Genomic DNA, 26,229 nt, shown 5'->3' on the forward strand with positions numbered 1-26,229 from the left:
GATCTTCCTGACCCGGGGATCGAACCTACACTCTCTTGTTTCTCCTGCATTGGCAGGCAGACTCTTTACCACTAGAGCCACCAGGAAAGTCCATTATGCGGAATAGGATTCAGCAAACGAGTGCATCTTTCACTGGGAACTGGGGAGAAAGGGCACGCAGCATGGGGAAAAGGATATGCAGATGTAAAATGAATGAGGCTAAGTAAAAACACTGCAGCCCTGACTTTGAATAAGGAGTGTCAATATGAATTCATATTTTGAAAATAAATTAATGGACCTTATTTAACTTATATGCAGAGTACATCATGAGAAACGCTGGGCTGGAAGAAGCACAAGCTGGAATCAAGATTGCTGGGAGAAATATCAATAACCTCAGCTATGCAGATGACACTACCCTTATGGCAGAGAGTGAAGAGGAACTAAAAAGCCTCTTGAGGAAAGTGAAAGAGGAGAGTGAAAAAGTCGGCTTAAAGCTCAACATTCAGAAAACGAAGATCATGGCATCTGGTCCCATCACTTCATGGGAAATAGATGGGGGAACAGTGGAAACAGTGTCAGAGTTTTTTTTGGGGGGGGGCTCCAAAATCACTGCAGATGGTGACTGCAGCCATGAAATTAAAAGACACTTACTCCTTGGAAGGAAAGTTATGACCAACCTAGATAGCATATCGAAAAGCAGAGACATTACTTTGCCAACAAAGGTCCGTCTAGTCAAGGCTATGCTTTTTCCAGTGGTCATGTATGGATGTGAGAGTTGGACTGTGAAGAAGGCTGAGTGCCAAAGAATTGATGCTTTTGAACTGTGGTGTTGGAGAAGACTCTTGAGAGTCCCTTGGACTGCAAGGAGATCCAACCAGTCCATTCTAAAGGAGATCAGCCCTGGGATTTCTTTGGAAGGAATGATGCTAAAGCTGAAACTCCAGTACTTTGGCCACCTCATGCGAAGAGTTGCCTCATTGGAAAAGACTCTGATGCTGGGAGGGATTGGGGGCAGGAGGAGAAGGGGACGACAGAGGATGAGATGGCTGAATGGCATCACCGACTCAATGGACGTGAGTTTGAGTGAACTCCGGGAGTTGGTGATGGACAGGGAGGCCTGATGTGCTGTGATTCATGGGGTCGCAAAGAGTTGGACACAATTGAGCGACTGAACTGAACTGAACTGATTTTTTTTTTAGCAATTTTAGGTTTACAGAAAAATTGAGCAAAAAATACAAGAGTTCCCATATACCGCTGCATCTCTCCTCCTCCCAATGTCCTCCATTATTAACATGAGTGGGGTATACTTGCTACAGTTGATGAGCCAATATTGATACATAATTATGACTCAAGGTCCATAGTTGATATTAGGGCTCACTCTAGGTGCTGCACTATTTTTTAAAGAATCATTTATTGTTTTTTAATCAGGAATATTTTATTTACTTATTTATGGCTATGTTGAGTCTTTGTTGCCATGCAGGCTTTTCTCCAGTTGTGGTCCATGGGCTTCTCACTGCAGCGGCTTCTCTTGCTGCCGTGCGTGGGCTCAGTAGTTGCAGCATATGGATTTAGTTGCCCCAAGGCATGTGGGATCTTCCTGGACCGGAGATCAAACCTGTGTCTCCTGCATTGGCAGGTAGGTTCTTAACCATCGGACCACCAGGGAAGTCCCAGGTGCTGCACATTTTAAGGATTTTGACAAATGTATAATGACACATATCCATCATTGTAGAATCATTCAGAATAGTTTCAATGCCCTAAAAATGCCCTGTGTTCTGCCTATTCATCCCTCTTCCCACCAGTTCCTGGCAACCACATATCTAGTTGTCTACAGTTTTGCCTTTTCCAAAATATCAGAGTGTTGGGATCATACGGTGTGTAGCCTTTTCAGATTGACTTCTTTCACCTAGCAATGTGCATTTAAGGCTCCTTTATGTCTTTCCACGGCTTGATACCTTATTTTTTTTTTTTTTTAGCACTGAATAGCATTCCATTGTGTGGATGTACTACAGTTTGTTTATCCATTCACCTTCTAAAGGACACCTTTGTTGTTTCCAAGTTTTGGCAGTTATGACTCACAATGTATTCTACCTGTAAAAAACAAATGTATTTCCTAGCTCTGTCTACTGAAAATGCCCAGAAACAACGACTAGCCCAGTGGTGCTAAGCATTACTTAAACCTTGACTGTAGTCTCTAAATGCCACTCCCCACTCAAAGAAACCAGGGTTCCTTGGAGAAATGGTTGATTTCTGGTCTGGGCAGAAAATGTCCAAGGCAAATCCGGGAAACTAGGGTATCTTGCTGTTCCAGAAAGCAAGAAAGTATCAGAGTCTACTAAGGTCAAAAGGCTGCAGGAGCAAACCTGCAGAGCTTCACTCTGGCTGAGGGGGAATCATTTGAGTATCTTAAGAATAATCATTGCAGGGGATTAAAACACACCAAGTAACATTAAATTTCTATGTTTGTAATGATTCTAAAACAAAAAACTCCATTAAAAAATAACTTCAAGGATGTCAGGAAGCCAACTTATTATTTGAACACTGTTAAAGAGTCAAGTATTTTGTACTATCTGCATTATATGTATGAAGGATATTGTATTGTACCTCGGGGTAACTAAAGAGTTGAAGAAGAAAGTTTCTCTTTTACAAGCCTTCTAGCTAATAAATGAAGAAGGAAGACATAATTAGAATATCATCCTTTGGCAATCCCTAATTAAAGAATGAACTTGGGCAGTGAACCTCCATGAACTGCTAACTTCACAGAAACAGAGATCACAAGAATATGCAATAGCTCCTGTGAAGTATTGTGGCCAAAAATCGAACCTGAATCTGACCAAGCCTTAGATCTAATTACAGGAAATACAGAGGACAGAGGAACACGTTAAAGGACCCCACAGGAATACAATCCAGATTGAAGGAAAGTCTACAGGACAAACAACCAGGTTCCTTCAACAAATAAATGACAAGGGCAGAGAGGGAGGGAAGGGGGATGCGGAGGGGACTACAGATTAAAAGGGACTTAAGAGACAGATATGGTCTTTTTTACAAGGTGCAAAAAAACATTTATGAGACAGTCCAGGAAATGTAAACAATGGCTAGATATGTGTGATGATGATAATTTCTCTAGCTGTGATAGTGGTATTATGGCTATAATCTCTTTTTTAAAAAAAGATTTTTTTATTTTTAGACATTTTGTTTTATGGAGTATAGCTGACTAACAATGTTGTGATAGCTTCAGACGCACAGCAGAGTGCACAACATACACGTGTGTTGCACACACAAACATACACGTATCCATTCTCCCCCATACTCCTCTCCCATCCAGGCTGCCACATAATATGCAGCAGAGTTTCCTGTGCTATACAGTAGGTCCTTGTTGGTTATCCATTTTTTTTAACTTTTTATTTTGTCTTGGGTGTTCTTGCCTGGAGAATGCCAGGGACGGGGGAGCCTGGTGGGCTGCCGTCTATGGGGTCGCACAGAGTCGGACATGACTGAAGCGACTTAGGAGGAGGAGGATAGCTGATTAGCGGGCTTCCCTGGTGGCTCAGTGGTAAAGAACCTGCCTGAATGCAGGAGATGCAAGAGATCCAGGTTCGATCCTTGGGTCGGGAAGATCCCCTGGAGGAGGGCATGGACACCCACTCCAGTATTCTTGCCAGGAGAATCTCATGGAGAGAGGAGCCTGGTGGGCTACAGTCCATAGGGTCGCAAAGAGTCAGGCATGACTGAGCGTGCACGCATGCATGCACACATACCCAATGTGTAACCCATGGCTGACTCATGTCACTGTATGGCAAAAACCACCACCATATTGTAAAGTAATTAGCTCCAATTAAAATAAATAAAAAACAATGCTGTGATGTTGTGACAGTTTCAGGTGAACAGCGAAGGGACTCAGCCATACATATACATGTAACCATTCTCCTCCAAACCCCCTCCCATCCAGGCTGCCACATAATATGGAGCAGAGTTTCCTGTGCTATACAGTAGGTCCATGTGCTATCTGGTAGGTCCCTGATGGTTATCCTTTTAAATGCAGCAGTGTATACACGTCCATCCCAAACTCCCTATCTCTACCCACCACCCTTCCCCCCATAACAATGAGTTCATTCTCTGAGTCGGTGAGTCTGTTTCTGTATTGTAAATAAGTTCATTTGTATCATTTCTTTTTAGATTCTGCATATAAGGGATATCATAGGATATCTCTTTCTCTGTCTGACTTATTTCACTCAGTATGACAGTGTTCTAGGTACATCCATGTTGCTGTAAATGGTATTATTTCATTCTTTTTAATGGCTGAGTAATATTCTGTTGTATGTAAGAACAACATCTTCCTTATCCATTCCTCTGTCAAAGAAAATTTTTCTTATCTTTTAGAAGGATATAGCCAAATTGCTATGGTTGAGATGTTAAAGGGTCTTGGAATTGCTTCAAAATAGCCCACTGGGATAGAGGAACTGGGGTAGAATATGCATAAAACAAGACTGGGCATGAGTTATAATTGTTGAAGCTGGGTGATAGGTATATTATTCTCTCGACTTTTATGTATGCTTGAAATTTTCCATAATAAAAAAACAAGCTTACCAAAAATAAAAATATTAGCTCCTTCTAACAAAATAAGAGGTAACCCAGAGTCTCCCATGCCTCTGATGTTTTTACGTTGTCATCTCTTTGTGTGAAACTGACCTGAATGGTAACTTTCTTCTCTTTTATCTTCCAAGTGTCTGATGGTGAGTTGGTTCTAACCTGCCTGAGCAGAAGTGAGGAAGAACCTCCTGTGATCCCCCCTTCCCGTATCAGCCTGCACCCTGGGGGCAGACCACCAACCAGCAGGCAGAAGGAACCAAGCCAAGTGTGGGTCCCAGCCCAGCAGCCAACTCTGAACGGGCTCCCCTCTGGGTCACCTACAGTGCTGGGCACTCACAGCCTGGCACGGGATAGATAAAAGCAGAATCATGTAGTTTTTAAGAGCTCAGGTTCTGAAAGACAAAGGTTCAAATCCCAGCTCTCCCAGCATGTGTCTTCACCTGCCTGAGCCTCAATTTCTCCATCTGTAGATGGGGAACAATATGAGCTCCTTCCTCGTAAGGCTGGTGGGTGGATTCCACGTGAGAATGTGTGTGAAGCAATGAACTCAGTGCCAGGCTGGAGTAACAAATGGTGGTTATTTCTGCTGCTACTATTATTGTCAGTATTTTATATTAATTATTTTATAGGTAGAATATAAAGTAAGGCTTTCCCCCCACCCAATTCCTTATATTTGCCTCTTTCCAAAGCATGGTGTGTTATGGGTCATTCTCTCAAGTATTTCGTTTGACCAACAGTGTGTTGTTTGGGGAAGACACACTGGCCTGAAATGACCTCACTGGGTGCTCATTTTGGATGTTAATTGCAGTAAGCTGACAAATGGGTTAAAGGAGATAAAGTAATTTCGTGTAGCTTTAGAATTTCTCCCGGGAGTGTGGCCTGGCATACATAGGGGTTGGATACTGTTGCAAACAAGCCTTTTACAATTCACTTTACGATGCAATATAGCAGCTCTGCAGATTATGAACTTGCACCTACAAGGAGAGTAAGTATAACCTAGTGCCATAATATGTGGCCAATCAGTATTTGTGGCTGGCATAGTTACTACACCAAGCATGAATTTGTCTGTCAAGCAACTTAGAGAAGTAAAGAGAGGTGCTCTGGAAAGTGATGCTGGACATTTTGAAAGGTGGCTTTGTAATGACAAAGGTCACAGACTCAAAAATGCAGGTGTAGCACAGGCAACAAAAGCAAAAATAGGTAAACTGAACCTCAAAATTGAAAATTTCTGTGTATGGAAGGACTTGAATCAACAGAGTAAAAATGCAACCCACTGGATGTGAGAAATATTTGCAAATCATATATTTGATAAGGGGTTAATATCCAGAATGTATTAGGAGGAGAAGGAGGAGACAGAGGATGAGATGGTTGGACGGCATCATTGACTCAACAGACAGCAAGCTCAAGGATATAGTGGAGGACAGAAGAGCCTGGTGTGCTGCAGTCCGTGGGGTCACAAAAACTCAGACACAACTGAGCAACTGCACAACAACTCCGCAACAACCAAGATCCCTACCAAACATGAGGAAAAGACTTGATAGACATTTCTCCAAAGCAGATATACAAATGACCAATGAGCTCATGAAAAAACGCTTAGCATGGCTATTCGTTGTTATCACTGTTCAGTCGCGCTATTTATTAGGGACACGTAAATCAAAAGTACCATGATACCACCTCACATCCATTAGGATACTACTATCAAAAACGGACGACATGGAGAAATTGGAACCCTGGTGCACTGCTGGTGGGAATGCCAAACAGTGCAGCCACTGTGGAAACCAGGATGGCGGTTCCTAAAAATAATAATAATAGAATCACCATATGATACAGCAGTTCCAATTCTGGGTCTATACTCAAAAGAATTGAAAGTGGGAATTTGAAGAGATATTTGTATACTCATGTTCATAGCCACATTATTCACCTTAGCAAAGAGGTGGAAGCAACTCAAGACAAATGAGAAATGGATAAACAAAATGTGGCGTATATATGCACAATGGAATATCATTCAGTCTTAGGAAGGGATTTCTGACACATGCTATAACACAGATGAGCCTCAAGGGCATTATGTTAAGTGGAATAAGCCATTCGTAAATGGACAAATATGTATGATTCCACCTAATGAGATACCTACTGCTGCTACTGCTGCTAAGTCACTTCAGTCGTGTCCGACTCTGCGCGACCCCATAGACGGCAGCCCACCAGGCTCCCCTGTCCCTGGGATTCTCCAGGCAAGAACACTGGAGTGGGTTGCCATTTCCTTCTCCAATGCATGAAAGTGAAAAAGTGAAAGTGAAGTCACTCAGTCATGTCCGACTCTTAGCGACCCCATGGACTGCAGCCTACCAGGCTCCTCCGTCCATGGGATTTTCCAGGCAAAAGTACTGGAGTGGGGTGCCATTGCCTTCTCCGAATGAGATACCTAGAGGAGTCAAATTCATAAAAGACAGAATGTTGAATGGTGGTTGCCAAGGGAGTCAGAGAAGGAGAGAAGAAGAAATTATTGTTTGATGTGGACAGAGTTTCAGTTCTGCAATGACAAGAGTTCTGGAAAAGGGTGATGGCTCCACAACCAATGTGAATATACTTAAGGCCATTGTACACAAAAATAGTTAAATGGTAAATTTTCACACAATTAAAAAATAATTTAAAAAAGGAAGAAAGTCAAGTGAAGAGGCTAAAATTACACTATGTCACAAACTGTAAGAAAAAGCAATATTTATATTTACTATCGCTTCTTAACCCATTTACTAGGTTACTGCTATAAACATCCAAAATTATAATAAAATTTTTGATTACAATTTTACAGATAATACCCGACTCGTAATATTAATATTTTAAGTAGCCATTTGAAAGTTTCATTGTCTTGAGCTCCTATACTTAAATTGGCCAAAAACATTGGAGGGTAATCTTCTCATTAGGCAAATGTGGAAGAAGTGGAAGCAGTGATGAATTTTATTTTCTTGGGCTCCAAAATCACTGCAGACAGTGACTGCAGCCATGAAATTAAAAGATGCTTGCTCCTTGGAAGAAAATCTATGACAAACATAGACAGCATTTTAAAAAGCAGAGACATTACTTTGTCAACAAAAGTCCATATAGTGAAGCCTATGACTTTTCCAGTAGTCATGTATGGATGTGAGAGTTGGACCTTAAAGGAAGTTGAGCACTGAAGAACTGATGCTTTCGAATGTGGTATTGGAGAAGATCCTTGACAGTCCCTTGGACTGCGAGTGACTGAGAGTCACTCCTAAAGGAAATCAACCCTGAATATTCATTGGAAGGACTGATGCTAAAGCTGAAGTTCCAATACTTTGGCCATCTGAGGCAAAGGGCTGACTCATTAGAAAAGACCCTGATGCTGGGAAAGATTGAAGGCAGGAGGAGAAGGGGATGACAGAGGATGAGACGGTTACATAGCATCACCGACTCAATGAACATAAATCTAAGCAAACTCAGGGAGATAGTGAAGGACAGGAAAGCCTGGTGTGCTGCAGTCCATGGGGCTGCAAAGAGTCGGACATGAATGAGCAACTGGACCACAACAAGGGTGCTCACCCTTCCTCCTCACGTGTTCAGGACACAGTGGAACCATCTCCCGTCACTGCCGTTCCCTCATCCTGGCTCTCCTTGGGCAGCCAGGACTGTTCTGGGCTCCCATATAGACTAGAACCTGGAGCTCAGGGCCCCAAAACTCCCACAAAGCCTCTGTCTCCCTCGTGGGGAGCTTCCTAAACACAGAAAACATTTATTGTCTAAAATGCTTGTGTTTGTGTTATGCTTCTTAATGTTCCTTTATTAAAAAGAAATGAGTTTCTGAAAGAAATGGTTGGAAACAGATTTTTTAAATTGCTATTGTGCCCTAACACCCTGAAAATACAGTTTTCCTTTTGGGGGGTCCCCTCTGGGCTGTCACCCTCCAATTGCCCCCACAATGAGCTCCTTCCATGGGAATCTGGCCTCTGCTCAGCAGTGGCAGACAAAGGCCTGAGGCCCCACGGGTGAAATCCGATGGTCATCACCATGCGCGGGGTGCTTATGAAGGGACCAGGCTCCTGGCTATCTCTTCTCGTCCCCTTGCACTGTGTGAGGCACCACCACACCCCTAGGAGTTGCCTCTGTGGTTGCCATCAAGAAGCCTTAGGTAGGGACATTCCCTGACAGTTCAGTGGTTAGGACTCCATGCTTCCACTGCAGGGGTGATGGATTCGATCTCAGGTTGTGGAATGAAGATCCTGCATGCTATTCGGCCAGAGAACAAAAACAAAACCAATATCTAACCTATGTAACCAAAAGATCTCATTAAACAAACCCCACTTGGAAAAATAAAAATAAAAGAGTCCCCAGGTATATCAACTATGTGTGCTAAGGTGCTTCGGTCGTGTCCGAGTCTTTGGGACCCCATGGACTGTGGCCCGTCGGGCTCCTCTGTCCATGGGATTCTCCAGGCAAGAATACTGGAGTGGGTGGCCAAGCCCTCCTTCAGGTAATCTTCCCCGTCCAAGGATCAAACTCGTCTCTTATGTTTCCTGCAGTGGCAGGCGGGTTCTTTACCACTAGCGCCACCTAGGAAGCCATATCAACTATGAAGTGAAGTGAAGTGAAGTGGCTCAGTCGTGTCCAACTCTTTGAGACCCCACAGACTGTAGCCCACCAGGCTCCTCCATCCATGGAATTTTCTAGGCAAGAGTACTGGAGTGGGTTGCCATTTCCCTCTCCAGGGGATCTTCCCGACCCAGGGATCGAACCCGGGTCTCCCGCATTGCGGGCAGACGCTTTACCGTCCGAGCTACCAGGGAATCAACTATAGTGAAGTTCAAGTAGCTCAGTCATGTCCAACTCTTTGCGATCCCATGGACTTAGTCCATGGAATTCTCCAGGCCAGAATACTGGAGTGGGTAGCCTTTCCTTTCTCCAGGGGATCTTCCCGACCCAGGAATAGAACCCAGGTCTCCCACATTGCAGGTGGGTTCTTTACCAGCTGAGCCACAAGGGAAGCCCAAGAATACTGGAGCGGGTAGACTATCCCTTCTCCAGTGGATCTCCTCAACCCAGGAATCGAATCAGGGTCTCCTGCATCACAGGTGGACTCTTTACCAACTGAGCTATGAGGGAAGCCCCATATCAACTATACCTCAATCTTAAAAATACTTTTTAATTTAAAAAAGAAAAAAAGAATTCTATAAACAAAGAACAGCCTCTCCTTATCTCACCATCTTTCACCCCCATCCTTAGGCCTTTAGGCTCCTCCCCACCCCCAACTCTGCTGCTGCAGTTTCCCCAGACCATTCCACCGTCCCCTAGAATTTAGCAAGCCCAGGTCTCCATTCGCATGTTTTCCAGCCTGGGCTGTGAGTCCAGGTTTTCTTCTCCCACATCCTTAGGGCTCCCTGGCAGAGGGAAGGGCAGTGAAAAGGGACAAACTGGGGCAATTATTCAGTGCAATCAGCCTCATCTCATGCCATGAGAAGTGATTTCTTGCCTTGAGTCCTCAGCTGGTCTATGTGGGAGACATGTATCTTCAACCACTGAGCAAGCACAATATGGCCCATGTTATATTTCAAGAGCCCTTGTCCCCTCCCCATCTTACAGATCCCCTTCCACCCCCATCCACCAAGGAAGTCCTCCCCATCTCTCCTTCCTGAGACCGCGGGACTGTTGAAGAGTGGGGAAGACAGATAACCCATCGCCCCATGATGAAGAAATACACATTGCTGAAAACACATAAGAGGAAGACCTAAGCTAGTCCAAGAAGTGAAGGAAGGCTTCTGGGAGGTGGTGACATTTACACTGAGTCCAAAAGGATGAATAGGAGTAAGCTAGGAAAACGGAATGGAGAAAGCCTGCCAGGCAAAGGGAACAGCCTGTTCAGAGCCTGCAGGCAGGAGAGAGTAGAGCTGTCTGAGAAGCTGAAATAAGGCCAACAGTTTTAGAGAGTAATGCAGAGTGGAGGGGAAGGAGGTAGGGCTGAGGCCAGGGGGTGGACACAGGCCAAGAAGCCTTAGAGCCCATTGGGAGGATTGTAGACTTGGAGGCTTTTCCTAGGTTTGGAAAGCCTGAATTGCCAAGCTCTTCCAGGGAGAATAACTGCCGGGCAGATTATGTGGGCTGAAGTGAAGGTGGAGGCCAGGGTGCCAGGTTGCAATTCTCTGGCTTTTCTGTGCACTGGGAACAGCTGCAGGGCTGTCTGGATGCCACAGAGTTCAACAACACACCAGCTTGCCACCCTTCTGGGGCGGCCCAGCACCCACAAGTGGCAGTGTAAGGGCAGTGGCTACTGCCCTGGTTCTACCACTCAGTAACCACGAGCAGGCATTTCCCTACTCTGGGCCTCGCTTTCCTCATCTGTATAATGGGTATCAGTGCCGCTACCTCACAGGCTTATTTTAGGATGTCATGAGATCACAGGGCCTTCCCAGGTGGCACTAGTGGTAAAGAACCTGCCTGGCAATGCAGGAGACATAGGAGACGTGGGTTTGATCCCTGGGTCGGGAAGATCCCCTGAAGGAGGGCATGGCAACCCATTTCAGTATTCTTGCCTGGAGCATCCCATGGACAGAGGAGCCTGGTGAGCTACAGTCCATAGGGTTGTAAAGAGTCAGATATGACTGAAGCGATTTAGCATGCACGCAGGCACGCACAAGATCACAGATGTTAGAGACTTCACAAAAGCCTGGAATGGTCATCAATACAGGTTAGTTGCTATCATCATTACTATTACTGTTATTATTGGTGTTTGCAGCCTGTCCCAACTCCTAAAACACTGTTTCATCTGTTGGTTGCTGGATGGTTTCAGGGACAGACACCGCCAAGGCCCAGCACTGCAATGCTCTACTTTTTTGCATAAAAGTGCATTTTGCATTCAGAAGAGCCCCTCCTTCCACAGAGGGTCCAGCGGGGTTGCTCGGGGGACACATTCCAGAAAGAATAACTCTGTGTAACATGAAACCCTGAATCTGGAAACACAACCTCTATGGGAAATTAGAGGATAAGGTCTGCTCTGCGGACCGCCCAACCTCATTCCATACAAAAGGGATATTGAAACCCAAAGGCCTCGTCACTTGGCCTCTCGCCTATGGTCTCACCCTTCATCACAGCCAGAAAGATCTTCCTAAAAAACAAACTTGACTGTGGCATGATGTTGTTCAAGCCCTCCCATGGCTCCCTGCTGCCCTTGGGTTCAAGTCCACACTCCTCGTCGTGACCTAGGATGTCCTGCGGTCAGACTCCTGTCCACACCTGCAGCCATGGCCTTCTTCTGACCCAGCCATTCGGGCGTCCAATGGATCGAGTTCTTTCCCACCTCAGGACCTTTGCATATCCAGTGACACCCTTGCCCCCGCCTCCAACAGGCCACCTCCAATTCTTCCAGACTCAAAAGCCCATAGGTCTTGTTGAACCTCCAAATAGTAATGAATAGTAATACTATCCCCATTTCCTAGATGAAGAAACCGAGGTCCAATGAAGTATCACATTGCTCCTGAAACTAAGCCTCAGACTAAGTCAGGCAAACTCCAGAAACCTTTGTGCACCCAAGAGGACGTACCTGGGTGCACCTCCATCGTAACAGGAGATTGGAGGGGGACCAGATAAGAGGGTTGAGCCAGTGTGGCACAAAGGCATACCACTCACACATTCGTAGTTCAAGGCAAGAAATGTGACCTCGCTGAACCTCAGTTTTCTCATCTGTAAAGTGGGGCTAAATAACATCACATACCTCATAGGCACCTTGTGAATCTTCGGGAACAACATACAGGAAGCGCCTGGCGTGTGCTGGATACTCAGTGACTGGCACAATGCCGCCCTCCCTGGCTGCATCTGGGAGGCTGCACCCGTCCAGACCAGCCCTTCCCAGACTAGACTTGCATCCCTCGAGGTTAGGCTGCTGGGGCCTGGGAACCATCCCTGCCCTGTTTTCTGTTTTGGGTTTTGTGTTTCCCAGCGTTTCCTTTGGAAAAAGTCCAGCTTCCTCCCTGCTGGAAGGAGGCAGAGGGGGATTGTTCACGCCTGGGCCGGGATGCCCAGGGGAGCCATGTGGGGAGGCGACAAGAGCCTGAGGTTTGGGGTCTGGCCAATCCAGGTTTGAATCCAAGATCTGACACTTAGAATGCTGTGTGACCCCGGGCAAGTGACCTCACCTCTCTGAGGTGCTGATTTCCTCACCTGTTAAAAGGTCTCATGATTTCTACCTCAGAGGATATTGGATATGGATGGAGGGACTAGGATAAGACTCTGAATCCACTTCCCCAGTGTACATACAGTAATTCCTTTGGGGGAAGGGGCTGAAGAGCAGGGGAGAAGCCACAGGTTTTATAGCAGGAGTCACCAATTCATACACTCCCTGACAAACTGAAGGGGATGGGTGTGTAGGGGTTAATTAGGGGCTGGGGGAGGGCACAATTCAGCTCCAGATTATCAACACCCCACTGGAATAAGGATCCAAGATAAGCAGACCTCTGGATTTTCAGGAGAAAAATCCCTATTTTCATGCAAAACCCCATGATTAAAATATGGTTAAGATGTACATACTCTATGACTCTGCACATATAAAATTCAAAACCAGACAAAACTCATGTATGGTGATAGAAACCAGATAGCAGTTTCCTTCATGAAGGGGGTGGGCAGTGCCTGGGAGTAGGGCTGTGGAGACATTCTGCATAGCCAGAACATTTCCTCTCTTGATTAGGGTCTTGGGGGCATAAGTGTGTCCCCTTCATAATTTTATGCATTGTGCACTTCTCTGCATGTTTTTGTTGTTGTTGTTTAGTCACTAAGTTGTGTCTGACTCTTGAGACCCCATGGACTGTAGCCCACCAGGCTCCTCTATCCATGGGATTTCCCAGGCAAGAGTACTGGAGTGGGTTTGTCACTTCCTTCTCCAGTGGATCTTCCTGACCCACAGATCAAACCCAAATCTCCTGCTTGGCTGGCAGATTCTTCACCCCTGAGCCATATCATACTTCAATAAAAATGCTAAAATAGTTTGAGAACAAATAAATCAAGACGACAGGGCTGGGAGGAGAGACAGCCAGCATGAACCGAACCTGAGCACACCTGCAGGCCTCTCAGGCACCAGGTGGACACCTGAGACAGGGACACAGATGCTCCTAGCCCCTGACCCCCTGACCTGTCTCCTGGCCTTTAGGGAGCTCCCCTGCTTCCCCGGGCCACACAGGAGGAATGCCCATTCTGCGTCACCCTGGTCACCTTGTGCTGAGAAGGCTGGAGAGCCACATGCCCATTCGACCTGCCTCTCCACCAGATTCCGCTGAGCTCAAATTCCAGAGAAGTAGGTCTACCCTGCCACTTGGATGATAACATGACACGTGCAAAACTCACCCTTATTTTTTATTCATTTTTCTTCACCAAGAATATCCAAAGGACAGTAATCAAAAGGCAGGCAGAGTTCTGTTTCCAAAAAAAGCCTTCCTAAAATCTGTGCTTCACCCAACCCGCCTCCTAACCCAGGGCAACTCCATGCAGCAAACCCAAATGCCACAAAACTTATTTGGTGGCATCCCCGGTTCCTATGAGCCCTCAGCAGAGGGTGGTGGTCTGCAGGGGGACGGCCTCGGCTCCGCCCCTCTGCCTGGGCCGGATATCTTGGTTTTATTTTTATTTTCACTCTCGTTCTTTTCTGAGGGCCAACAGAAGACGCACACGCCTCCTATATAAAATGGCACTAGCCAAAACAAATGCACATCAAATGCATTTATTTGCACAGACACTCATAAAAACTTTACTAGACACCAAATAATTACAGGAAGAGGCAAACCTCCAGCTCTGCCGATCCCCCGCTTTTGAAGTGGATTTAAGATAAAGATCAAATAGGCTGGGCGCTGGCCCCTGCATCACACCCAGCCCCCCTTCCCCAGTCACGGACCCTCGGGGTGGAGACCAATGAACTTTCTTGCTTTTGTGAATTTGGGTCCAATTCATATAAAATGTCTTTCTGCGAGTTATTCGTAAGTGTCCTAATGGGGGTTTTATGGCTCGAAATATGGTCCTGGGCCTTTTCTTTGTTCTGGCTCAGGTCCTCCATCAGGGAAGCCCCGGTTCTATAGGAGCCGCTGAAATACCCCAGCCTGTCCATTTGGCAAGAAATGCAAAGATTCTTGAGGAAAGTGCCTTTTAGGAAATAAATATAAATGGCACCTTGGGAGTCCCACACGGACAGCTTCGATGCATTGGGCTGAAGCCCCTAATTTTGTTGCTGTCTGAAAAACCCCTCAGCCTGGGCTCCACAGCCAAAGCAAGGAGTGAAGGCTGAGACTGTGCTGGGCTGTCTGGGCACTGCCTGGGCGGGGGGCAGGGGGTCTCCTGGACCCGGCCCACAGCTGCCTGGACCTGAGTTTCACCTGCCCTAAAGGAAGATAGATTGTTGAGCTCAGCATGCGTTTGGGCAGGAAGGAGGCAGCTGCAGTCTCCCCTAAGTCCTGGGGACTCTCTTTCCTCCAGATATCTGAGTGGAGACGCACTATGTGCCAGGCACTGTGGTGAGCACTTGTAGTCCATTCTCCCAACGGCCCTGCGGGAATTCAGGCTATTACGCCCACTTTACAGATGAGGAAGTTGCAGTACAGAGTGAGGGGAGGGCCTTCTGGAGGTCCTAAACCAGATCTGGGGGGACTTCCTGAGACCTGCTCTTCACCCCAGTTCTAACCCACTGCTTGGCCAGTGAGAGATCTCAGCCCTGGGCCACCTGACTGGGGCACTGTCCCTCTCCAGCCCTGAGGGCTCAAAGCAGCCTTTCGATCTGCAATCCTGAGTCAGGATATCCTGACCCACCAAGGAGAAATCTCATGACTAGTAACCCAGACCTTGTGCTGAAAAGTCATGAGTCCGTGGCCAGAGACCCCCCCACCAGCTGGTTGAGGATGGTGCTGGGGCTGGATAGACCCCACATTGCACACGGATACACACCCGCACACAGCCTCGGAGCCACACACACTGTGCCTCACCAGCAAGTTCTAACTAAAGTCTTGTCCCCTGCCGCCTCAGTCTAGAAAACCCCAGATGGGAGAGTGAGGCCTGCTCCGAGTCCTGAGTCAGAGGGACCCCCCACACACTTGGAAACCGCACCCCCCTCCCCAGTCATCCCTCTGGGCACCTCCACGGGACTCAGGGTCTCTGAGCTCTCTGCAGACATGGGAAGACCACAGACCCTCTTCCCTGGGCTGCGGGAAGGTGACCAGATTACTTATCACACACATGCATCTCTCTGCTAGCTGAGAAGAGACCTGAGCCTTTGACCCCTGTGTCCTGGGGGTCAAGTACAGCCGGTGATCCAAGGAGTCAAGGGTGATCACATCTGGCTCCAGAGGCCGGTACACTCAACCCCTTCAGTGCCTGCCTGCTTCACTTCCTGAGCACCCAGGTCTTCAGAGCCCAGGCTAGGTCCTGGGAGGAGCAGCCCCCAGCCTAGGTCTTGGCTGGGGGCCTCAGCTCTGGTCCAGGCTGGCTCCCCCCACATTCCTACATGCACACATCTGAGGATCTCAGGGGCCAGTGGCCAGCAAGCAAGGCAGGATGGGGTCTGCGTGCTCTGGCAGCCCTGACTCTACCCCTGGCTGGCAGGGTGGAATCTCAGATCCGCACAGCCCGGCGCCCGCGCCTCCAAGCTGTGCAGCACCAGGCTGGGCCGTGCCCTGTCCTCCACTCCTGCCCAGGATTCTGGCTTCCAGCTGGGGCTGTAAACTGGGAGGGGACTCACGGCTGGCTCTGGTCAGAAGCACGGCTGGGGGAGAACAGACAGGGCTCCACTGCCCAGAGGGTAGGGGTCCTAGGACCCTGCTTGTGGGCCGCTGGTAGCGCGCAGGCAGGCGGCGGGAGCACTAAGCCCTAAGGAAAGGAGCAAGGAGGTAGAGAGAAAGGCTCAGGGGAAATGAGGTGTCCATAGAATTGGGGAGCTAAGACTCCCGCCCTACAGCTTCCATCTCAGTTCTTGCTTCTTCCCAAGCGATTCCGCACCGTCGACTGGGTCTTCCCTTAGGTGGAGAAAACCCGAAGCTGTTTCTGACACCTTAGTCCAAGCCCAAGAGAATCCCGGATCGCCAGAGGGCCCGGGGTCGCCCTGGGGAGGAATTGGCGGCTTCTGTCGGCCGGCCGGTCCGAGCAAGACAGCACTCGCCAGCTACCGGCAGTATCCAACTTCGGGCCGAGGCCCCATTTCTACAGTACAGTCCGCCAAGTTTTCAGCAGGGGAAGCCCGTCGGGAGACGCAGGAGCCACAACTGGGCTTGAAAGAGACCTGGGGCCTCTGCGCTCAGCGCGAAGGAGCCGGGACGCCGCCGACTCAGCTAGGGGAGAGGGGGAGCAGAGACAAAAGGCAAGGACAGGATCCACGGGTTGATCCAGACGGTGGGGTGGGGTGGGGAATTAATGCGCAGCAAACCGGGAGGAGGAGGAGAAGGAGATGGGAAACCAGGTTTGTGGCCTAAGCAACCCCGCTCCCAGATCAGAGACAGCAGACTGCGGCCTGGGTCCAAGCCTGAATCTCAGCGGCTGCCGACAGCTCTGGGCACCCACCTTGGCCCTGGTGGTGTGGGCTGCGAAGCCGGCAGGAGCACAGGGTGATGGGCCAAGATTCTGTGCGGCCCGGGGGCCAGGTGAGCCATGTACCTGAAGGTGGGTCGCCGGCTCACCCTTCTGCTTGGAGATGCGGCCTTTGAGCCGCCCCGGGAATGCAACCCTGGGCACAGTTCCGACTCAACTCTGTACAGCAGCCATAGAGTCCCAGAAGCTCAGAGGTCTCCATTCCGACAAAGGGGATAAGAGAGATGTGGAGAAGAGGCTCGGCACAGGGAAGGCGGGAGTGGGAAACAGGAAGAAGGGGATGACCTGCTGTTCCCGGAATTTGGAGTCTGGGGTGGGCCTGCAGGACCTGTGATGGAAGAGGATTCCTAAGTGATGGAAGAGAATTCCTAAGTGCGCTCTGAAGGAGGAGAGGGTCTGAGCCTGGAACAAGGACCCTCTCTCCTACAAGCAGTCCCCCGACAGAGGGTGCAAGAATGCAGCGCTGCCAGCAGAGGGCAGAATGTGCCCGATCGGTCCGCCAGCCCTGAGCCCGGCTCTGCGCCCAGGGCTCTGCGCGCCCGAGCCTAGTCCACCCGGCTTCACCCGCCGCTGCCTCGCCCCCAGTCCCAGTCATCCTGCAAGGACGGTCCAGGCCCAGGCCCAGGCCCGGCTTCGGGAGCTCAAGGCCTGGGGTTTCCAGGTTGCCCAAGGACAGGGCACCAAGGGCTTGTGGGAGAAACTCCACACCCACTTATCCGCTGTCCTGGATACAGACATACAAAGACGCCAAGAAATCAAGAAAAACACGGAGACACAAAGACATACACAACTCGGAGACTCGCGAGCACAATGAATCGTTCGGAAACTCGGAGGTACACACAGACACACAAAGGTGACACCAAGACACCAACAGAAAAGGATCCCATACACAATACGGAGGGTGAGAGTCATACAAAGACCTTGGGACCCGCATAGCGTGACAGGCGCAGGGGCACACACAAAGACCTACAAAAACGCTAACTATATGGAGACACAGAAGGCCCAGCAGACTCATATCCAAACACACACGGATGCGGGGATATCAGACACGGATTCAGAATCACATACTCGGAGCCCAGACATTTGTAGGGACGCAGAGAAATCGTATGTGCACAGAGACACGGGTGCACAAGCATGGCAGAACCTCAGAGACGGGAGCATCGAAACGCACAGACACACACACACACACGCAGATACCCACCGACATACACGCAGGTATTGGGATAGGGAGGGAGCTTTCTAATCCTCCACAAAGCCGGGCTCCTCCGCGGGGCCCCGCGGCACAGGGGGCCACTTCTTACCAAGCCTCCCGCAGGCTTCAAATCCGATCCGCCCTCTCGCCTCCAGCGGGGTCAGGGGACCCGCCTCCCTTGCCCTCCGCCCCCGCCCAGCTCCGCGCCGCTGCTCCGCTCCGGGAGGGGCCCAGGCTGCCCCCAGCGGCGCGCAGGGTCAACCTGCGCCTGCCCCCGGGCCGCGTCGGCCCCCCTGCTCCCGGGCGAGCCGTGCCTCCGTGGGGACCCCGGGAGCCGAAGACACAGCCGGCCCGGGAGCGGTACGCCGTAGCCGGACGCAGCGGCCTGCGTGCGGAGTGCGGGTGCCAGACCCGTGGGAGCCAGGCCAGGCGGGCGCCCGAGTCGGCCGCTCATTCTCGGCGGCCTCTCCTTTCCCGGTGCCGAGGCCCACTCTGCCCAGACTGGCCAGGGCCCTGTCCCTGCCGGGTATGGCCTACTGACCCCCAGCAGGGTCCCTCAGCCACCCAAGGTAGCTTATATTCCAGCGATCAATCCGGTTTCCTTCGCGCTCTCCAACTCACGTCCTCCGCGACCCTGGTGCCACCACCTTCTACCCCTGCCACTCATTGTCAATCCTGCGAGGCCAGGAATTGTCCCCACCCCTAGGCACTATCGCTTTCTCACTCCTAACCATCTTCTAAACTCTATGTCGCCTGCAGCCCGGCCTCACCTTTCTGGCCCGCCCGTGTTCCCATTCTTCATCCCGGGGGCCCTTCTCAGATCTTCGCTCACCCGTCCACCCACTCTCTGCCACTTCTGAAGCTTTCCCGGACCCCCACCCCCAAATCTGGAGCCAAATCCCACTCCCCCCACCCCGGGTCAGGGCTTTGGCAAGTCCTGGGCCAGCAGCCCTTCCCTCTTGCCCGCCGGTCCCCGAGCTTCGATCCCCGCAGCCAGCCCTCTCCACGGAACACACCAGATCCGGGAAGGCGCCGGCACCGGGGGTGGCTGGGGGGGGGGGGCGGGTGCGGGGGGACGCCAACTCAGCCCGGTGCGACCTACCTCGGCCGACGGTCGGGGTCTCCCTCGGGCGGCCACTGCGGGTCGGCGCCGTCTCCTGGTGGAGCCGCTGCTCTCCCCGCCGTCCGTGAAGAGTCTGTCCTCTCTCAGGGCCACTCCTCTTAGCACTGAAGCTTTACAAAATATTAATAATAAAGAAGGCAAAAAGAGGGAAGAAAAAAAAAAGAAAGAAAAGCTTTCATTCCCCAACTCCCAAATCAATTTTTCAAGGGGGTGGGGCAGAAGGATTTGTTTCGAAGGCGACCCAAACTTCTGCGAGGGACCCGCGGGGCGCTCGGCCTGGCCGGGGGCGCCCGGGTCCGCACTCGGGGGCCCAGCGCAGCGCAGGGAGCTCAAGCCGGGGGGCCGCGGGGAGCCCTCCCGCCGGGGGTCGGGAGGGTTGGAGAGGTGGGGGGGTGGGCAGCGACGGCACTATTTGACGTGGAGTCGCCGGCTCATCCCGGCGCAGGGATACGAGGCGCACCAATGAGTTCAAATGTCAGGAAGTTTGAGGAGCGGTGAGGCGGCTCCCGGCCGGGGTATCCCTCCGCCGCCAGCCCCACAGCTCTAAACCGAGCGGCTCCTCGGGCGCACCATGGCACTGGGGTAGCGCGGGGAGCGCGCCTGGAAGCCCGCGGCCCGCTGCGCCCCGCCCGGGACCCCGCTGCGCCGCCCGCGCGCCCCCCCTCAGCCTGCGGGGCCGCCCCTGCACCCCCACCCCCTCCCCCGCCCGCCCGCCGCCGCCGCCGCCGCCGCAGCCACCACCACCACCACCACCAGCACCGCCGCCGCCGTCTCCTCCTCCCCGCGCGGCTCCGTCCGCCGCCGCCGCTCGCCGCCGCTGCAGCCCGGCTGCCGGGCTGACAGGCAGGTGACTGACAGAGGAGCCGGCGCGCGTGCCCACGAGTGCCCCGGGAGAGAGCGCGGCGCGGGCTGCAGCCGCCCCGGCCCGCCCGCACGACGCCGGGGCCCGGGGCCAGCGAGTGGCCGCTCCGCACTCGCCGGGGGCAGCCGGCGGCCCCAGCCGCAGCTCCAACCCCGCGGGGGCCGGGCCTCCCCGGCTCCCCGGCTCCCCGGCGGCGGCGGGAGGCGAGCGGGCCGGCAGGCGGGGAGGCAAACACCCTGGCCGGCGGGGCCCGCAGCGCGCCCCGCGTCCCATGGATATAGCAACAGGTCCCGAGTCGCTGGAGAGGTGCTTCCCCCGTGGGCAGACGGACTGCTCGAAGATGTTGGACGGCATCAAGATGGAGGAGCACGCCCTGCGCCCCGGGCCCGCCACTCTGGGGGTGCTGCTGGGTGAGTGCGAGGTCGGGACGCCCCGAGTAGTCTACTGGCAGGGGACAGGGGCCTCGGCCCCTGGAGGTGGACACGGGGGGTCCAGGCCAACGGATAAAGGCAATGGTGTTGCAGAACGTGGGGGTGTCGGGGACACAGAGAAGACTCCTGGAGTGATCACCAGAGGGACGAGAGGCACGCCTAGACAGGCATCCTGAGGGGACAGAGGTACGCAGGGACACCCCCTAGGAGGAGCGAGGACAGGCACAGCTCTAGCCGCCACCTCCCATCCTCACTGGGCCGCAGTTCTAGAGCTGCCACTCGGGAGGCGAGAGGTAGGAGGCGGTGGCAGGGATGATGGAGAAGACAAGAAGTCACCTTGGCAAGCTTGGGAGTGGTGCCGGTCACTTGGGGAAGGGCCGTGTCTAAGAGAGAAATGTTCCCCGGGTCACCTACATTACAGATTTGGGGGGAGATGTGGGAGAGAAGACAGCGAACGCCACCATTGGGCGTGCGCCTAAGCCCTCACCTCGCCTGTCTCGGTGCCGGCCGGCTGCCCCGCGCCGTGCTCGTTCCTCCTCTCTTGTATTACCACCGAGCGCTGGATCTCCGGAGAAGGGGAGCGCTCAGCGCCGAGCCGAGGCTCCAGGCCCGCGCGGCCTCTCGGCGCCGGAGTCCGCCGACCGGGATGAACTCACTGAGTCTGCCCGGCCCCTGGCGCGGCGGCCGGGGAGGCGCAAGCATGCGGGCGGCGCTCCCGGGCTGCCCTCGCCTTTGGGGCCGGGGGCCGCGGGCACAGCGCAATCGGGACGCTGGGCCGGGCTGGTCGGCGCTGACGGCCCGGCTCTCGCCCTGTGCGCTGCAGGCTCCGACTGCCCGCATCCCGCCGTGTGCGAGGGCTGCCAGCGGCCCATCTCCGACCGCTTCCTGATGCGAGTCAACGAGTCGTCCTGGCACGAGGAATGTTTGCAGTGCGCGGCGTGTCAGCAAGCCCTCACCACCAGCTGCTACTTCCGGGATCGGAAACTGTACTGCAAACAAGACTACCAACAGTAAGCGCCTCGCGTCCTCCTCCTTCCCCGCCGCCGCCCGGCACTCGAGCCCGGCCGCCCCTCTGCCAGGCCGTGGCCCGCGTACGCCCTGCAGCCGGCCCCGCGCGCAGCTGGGCTCGTCAACTCCAGAGAGAACTCCGCGGGTTGCGCGTCTCCCTCCAGGGCAGAACCATCCCGGCCCGGCTAACCCCGGTGGGGTGGCCGGGACCCTCCGGCAGCCCCTAGTTGCCATCTTTTTTGTTCGGGAAACCTGCGCTGGGCTGCTCCCGTTGGAGTGCGTGGGACAAGGGCCCTGAGCGGAGCGGGGGATACGATGCTGCGGTCGTGGGACCAGGGCCTAGCTTCACGGAGGCCTGCACTGGGGACCGAGAATTGCTTTTCAAACGAAAGCAGTGCTGTAGGGAGCCGGGCCCGAGCGGTGTGCTTCCCCAGCCCCAAGGCAGGGTTTGTGTCGATTGGGGATTGCTAAAGCAAGGGGGTGGAGTGCCAGGGTGCTAAAGCGCGGGAGCCCTCAGGCATGCCCCCTTTCTGCCAGGCTCCCTGCTGCCGTTTCAGTCCCCGATGGAGAGAAAAGGGTGTGCACCCTCCCCAGACCGTTCCATGCGGGAATCCTGCACACATAATTATTGTTGGCTGGCGACGCTGTCTAGGAAGAGGACCTTAAGAGGTGGCAAACCACAATCTGGGCTCCCCATGGGGTGAGGAGCTGACCAAGTCAGCCTTCCCCAGCAGGCCCTCTTTCTTGCAATGTGTGTATGTTGGGGAGGGCTGGCCTGCTTTGGCCTCCTGCAGCCCAAGCCTCTCAGGGTTGGGGCCAGAGAGTGAGCTGAGCCCTACCTGCTTGGCTTTTGTTTTTAGCTGAGACTATGGATTTGTCTGGCAGGGGGCGTGGGGTAGATAAAAGTAGATCCAGGTTTTTGTTTTGTTTCTTTTGACCCTCTGGGTTTTTTGCCTGGTGGTGTGATTAAGAGGGAGGCGGAGGGGAGCAACAGCAGGAAGAGAGGTGTGGGGATGCCCAGGGCAGCGACTACTGGGTGCCTGTGAGAACTTTGCAGTGACGCCCAGAAAACCATTTCTGATAGGGCTGTGGGGTAGGCTGCTCAGGTGGTGTGGCACTCAGAAGGGGCTGTGTGTGCCCAAGCTTCTGAGAAAAGACAGGGCGGCCAGTGCTTGGTATCGATAGCAAGGGCAGCCTACCTGCTCTGCTCAGAGACTGTCCCGAAATCCACGCCCTGATGGGAAGGGGAGCAGCTTGACTGAGACCTGGAAATAGGGGGAGCTGCAGGCCAGAGCCCTGGAGAGGGCATCGGGTTCTACTTCAAAAGACCCCAGCTGAGCCCTCCACTAGCACCTACTCTGTGCTCCCCTGGTCCAGGGGCCCAGCAGGAGCTGCTTTCTGTGCCTCGTTCTTCCTGCCAGCCGGGGGGATCTGCAGGCAGGAACTGGGGCCCTGTCCTGAGCCGGCTCTTCTGTGGTCCCCAAAGACTGCCCCTGTCTCTGGAGCATCCCGGGTTAGGCACACTACCATTCATGGGGTTTGTGCTGTGCCCCGGACTGATATGGTTCTAGTTCCAGAAGAAGGTGAGGCCACCAGTCAGCTCAGCCACAGGCAGGCATAGAGCAGTATAAAGAAAAGGAGGAAAGTAGTTGGAGCTAGGTGCAGTCAGAGGCTTTGGGCTGGCCCCAGGGACTGGCCCCTCAGCGGGGCTCACCAGCCTCCAGTCCACATATCCTGCTGTCCTGCACCCCTCCTCTGGCTCTGCCTGCCCAAGCTCAGCTCTGGTGGTGCCACTGCCCAGGGCAGCTCAGCCTGGACAACTCAACACATGGGGGCCGGAGGCCCAGAAAACTGGAAATGAGCCTCCAAATCATTTGTGCAAGTTTTTGGAAAAAAAAAAAAAAATTTTTTTTTTTTTTTTTATGTTTTGTAAAGACTCTTTCCAGCCACTTGTACCCATCTGCCCATCCTCTCCTCCCCACACTCCAGTCATTCATAGCAATTTTCTTTAAAACAAGGAGAGGGTGCTCCCCTGGTTCTTCAGAGCAGGGAATTATAAAGTCACACAATTTGAGCTGGATGATCTTTTAAAGCTGAAAGGCCAACTCCCTGATTTTACAAAACAATTAAGCATTAGACAACTATTGCTTTGCTGAAAGTATATTTGTTTAAAATAGAAAAAAAGGTACCTAAGAGCTTTCTCCCTCAGTGCAGCAGGGGTGTGTTTGCAAGTGAATTTTGGGTCCGGGTGAATCTCCAGCGCAGAGTCTAGGTCCTGTGGGCAGCAGGCGGGCATTATTCATGCCTCTCATGGTGTCCTCCTCCCTCTCCTGTCGCCTCTTTCTTCCAATAATGCCAAGCAGGTATCTGCACTAGGCTGGCCGGTGGAGGAGGGGGCAGAAGTAGGGGTTGTTATCAAGACAATTCTGGGGACAAATCCTCCGGTGGATCTCGCATCAGCTTTTCTCTGGGAGAGCAAGGGCAGAGAGGCAAGCAGGGGCTCACTGAGAAGCGATGTTCTTTGCACAATAAAAATGTATTTCAAGATTTATTTTTTTCTTTGAGGATTGCAGATGCATATTTATTGCATCTGTGCCGAAATGCTTTTCAGACGAGAATGCAGGCAAGTGGGCGCAGAAATGTGCCTTCTCGATTTTGTAGAGTCTGCGTCAGTGGTATAGGGAAATTAACACACACCACCCCCCCCCCCCACACCCCCCCCCAAAAAAAAAAAAACAACTTTTGAAAACTGTTTCTTCGCCTTGAGAGGAGCTAAAGGGCTCGATCCTTGGAAAGAGGTTCCTATTTTTATTAAGCGTCTCTTCCTCCTTCCGATTTATTTTAAAGATCCGGGACACTCAGAGGCACAACGTTATTTTACGCACCACGGGGGTGATTAATTGACGTTCGGGCGCATTTAATAACGTTTGATAAAAATCCACCCGCACATCATGATCCTGCAAAGTGGAGAGCGGGCCACGGACATTTGGGCGTTTTCACGCGTCACTCGAAGTCTTCTTTTTCTCAGTTTCGTGTTTTTGTGTGTGGGAGGGGTGTCTCCTTCAGGGGAGAAAAAAAGCATCGGATCGTTCAGCTGTGCCCCAGACTTTGGCCCCTCGGCAGCCCGAGCTCCGTTTCGGGTAGAAAATCGGGTTAGAAACCGGGAAGACCCACAACCTCCAAACACAAACACCCTCTCCTTCCTCCACCCCCAGAACACATTTAAAAAATGACATTACCAACCTCCTCGGTTTTGTTTTTGTTTTTTTTTTTTTTTCTCTTTTGCCGCTTAGCCAAATAGAATTATGTAACTCTCTTTTCCTGCCGTCTGTCGCTCGTCTGGAAAGGGTTTCTATCATTCTATCCCGAGGAGATGGCGAATTCCGGGAGGAGGCTCCGGAAGGGGGGAGGGTCGTTGGCAGAGTCCAAAAATCTGTCACAAAATGGAGCCTAATCGCTTGGAAGACAGCTCCCAGATCTGGCCACCCGAGCCTCGTCGGTGTGCGGCCCGCGGGAGCCTGCGTGCGCTGAGCGCCCACCTCTGCGTCTAGGCTGGCGGCGCCTTTTGGCTGCCGGGCCGGCCCGGGCGGCCTCACCTCTCCACCGTGGAGCCCACGCGGTGCCCTGGGCCTTGCCTGCCCAGGTAGGATGCCCCCACAGCGGCGAGAGTGGGGCAGCGAGGCTTTGCTTGAGTTTCACCAAAAAAGCTGTCTGAATCCTGGGGTGATTTTCTTTTCTTTCTTTCTTTTTTTTTTTTAAATTTACCCCAGCTGATTGTGGCTCCAGTGCCCCAACCCCAGTCTTCCCCAGCGCATTCCTTTCCTGGGAAATGTTTACACCGGGAAGGGCCTTCCTGGGAGATTCACCTCACCTCCCAGCACCGGGTGTGGCGCATGGGGAGAGCAAAGTCAGGCCCCAGCCTTTGCTGGCGGCTGCTTCTCCCTGCTTGGGAGGCCTCCTTTAGGAGGGCGCCAGTCACACCAGCAGCATCCCCTCCACCAGTGGGTACCCCAGCTGGCATTGCTCCCAGCAGACTAGTTTTGAGCTATGACATCCCTACCCACAGCCTGGGGTAGAGTAGTGGGTCTGTCCTGGAAACGGATTTCCTTAGAAGGAAGAGCCAGCGCTTTGCCTTACTTAAGAGACTTCTCAAATGCTCTCCCTGGACATGGAAGGGCTGAGGGGCTCCCTCTACCAGCCCAAATCTAGGGACACTCTGGCCCCCGGGAGGGCACCTCCTTGATTAACCCCAGCAACTTGGCTGCAGGCGGAAGGGTAAGCAAGGGCCTTCCTGAGGCTGCAGTTCTCTGCTGCTGAACGGATGCATTATTCACAGCTGACTCCTGGCTCACCCTGTATTCCCCAGGCCCCGGGCTGGTGTAGCCTAATTTGTTTGCTGGGTTTTTCCCGAGTGGGGGAAGCAGGCTGTGAGAATCTCCTCTGGGGTATGTGAGGCTCCCTCCTGTGTGTCCTTTGGAGCCAGGCTTAGGAC

At 52.4% G+C, this 26,229-nt stretch overlaps 1 protein-coding gene across 2 annotated transcripts in view; it reads left to right on the forward strand.

Annotated features, from left to right (window-relative positions):
• The first annotated feature begins 20,500 nt into the window (after positions 1 to 20,500).
• LMX1B (LIM homeobox transcription factor 1 beta) overlaps positions 20,501 to 26,229 on the forward strand; it is an 86,872-nt gene continuing 81,143 nt past the window's right edge. For both annotated transcript variants that reach the window (XM_061433530.1, XM_061433531.1), the window contains exons 1-2: positions 20,501 to 20,708; positions 21,553 to 21,739. In XM_061433530.1, the coding sequence (XP_061289514.1) occupies positions 20,570 to 20,708; positions 21,553 to 21,739 (326 nt within the window). In that variant the 5' untranslated portion in view covers positions 20,501 to 20,569. The remainder of the gene's footprint in view (positions 20,709 to 21,552; positions 21,740 to 26,229) is intronic.

This window comes from Bos javanicus, chromosome 11, assembly GCF_032452875.1.
Source record: "Bos javanicus breed banteng chromosome 11, ARS-OSU_banteng_1.0, whole genome shotgun sequence".
In the NCBI taxonomy this organism is placed as follows: domain Eukaryota; kingdom Metazoa; phylum Chordata; class Mammalia; order Artiodactyla; family Bovidae; genus Bos; species Bos javanicus.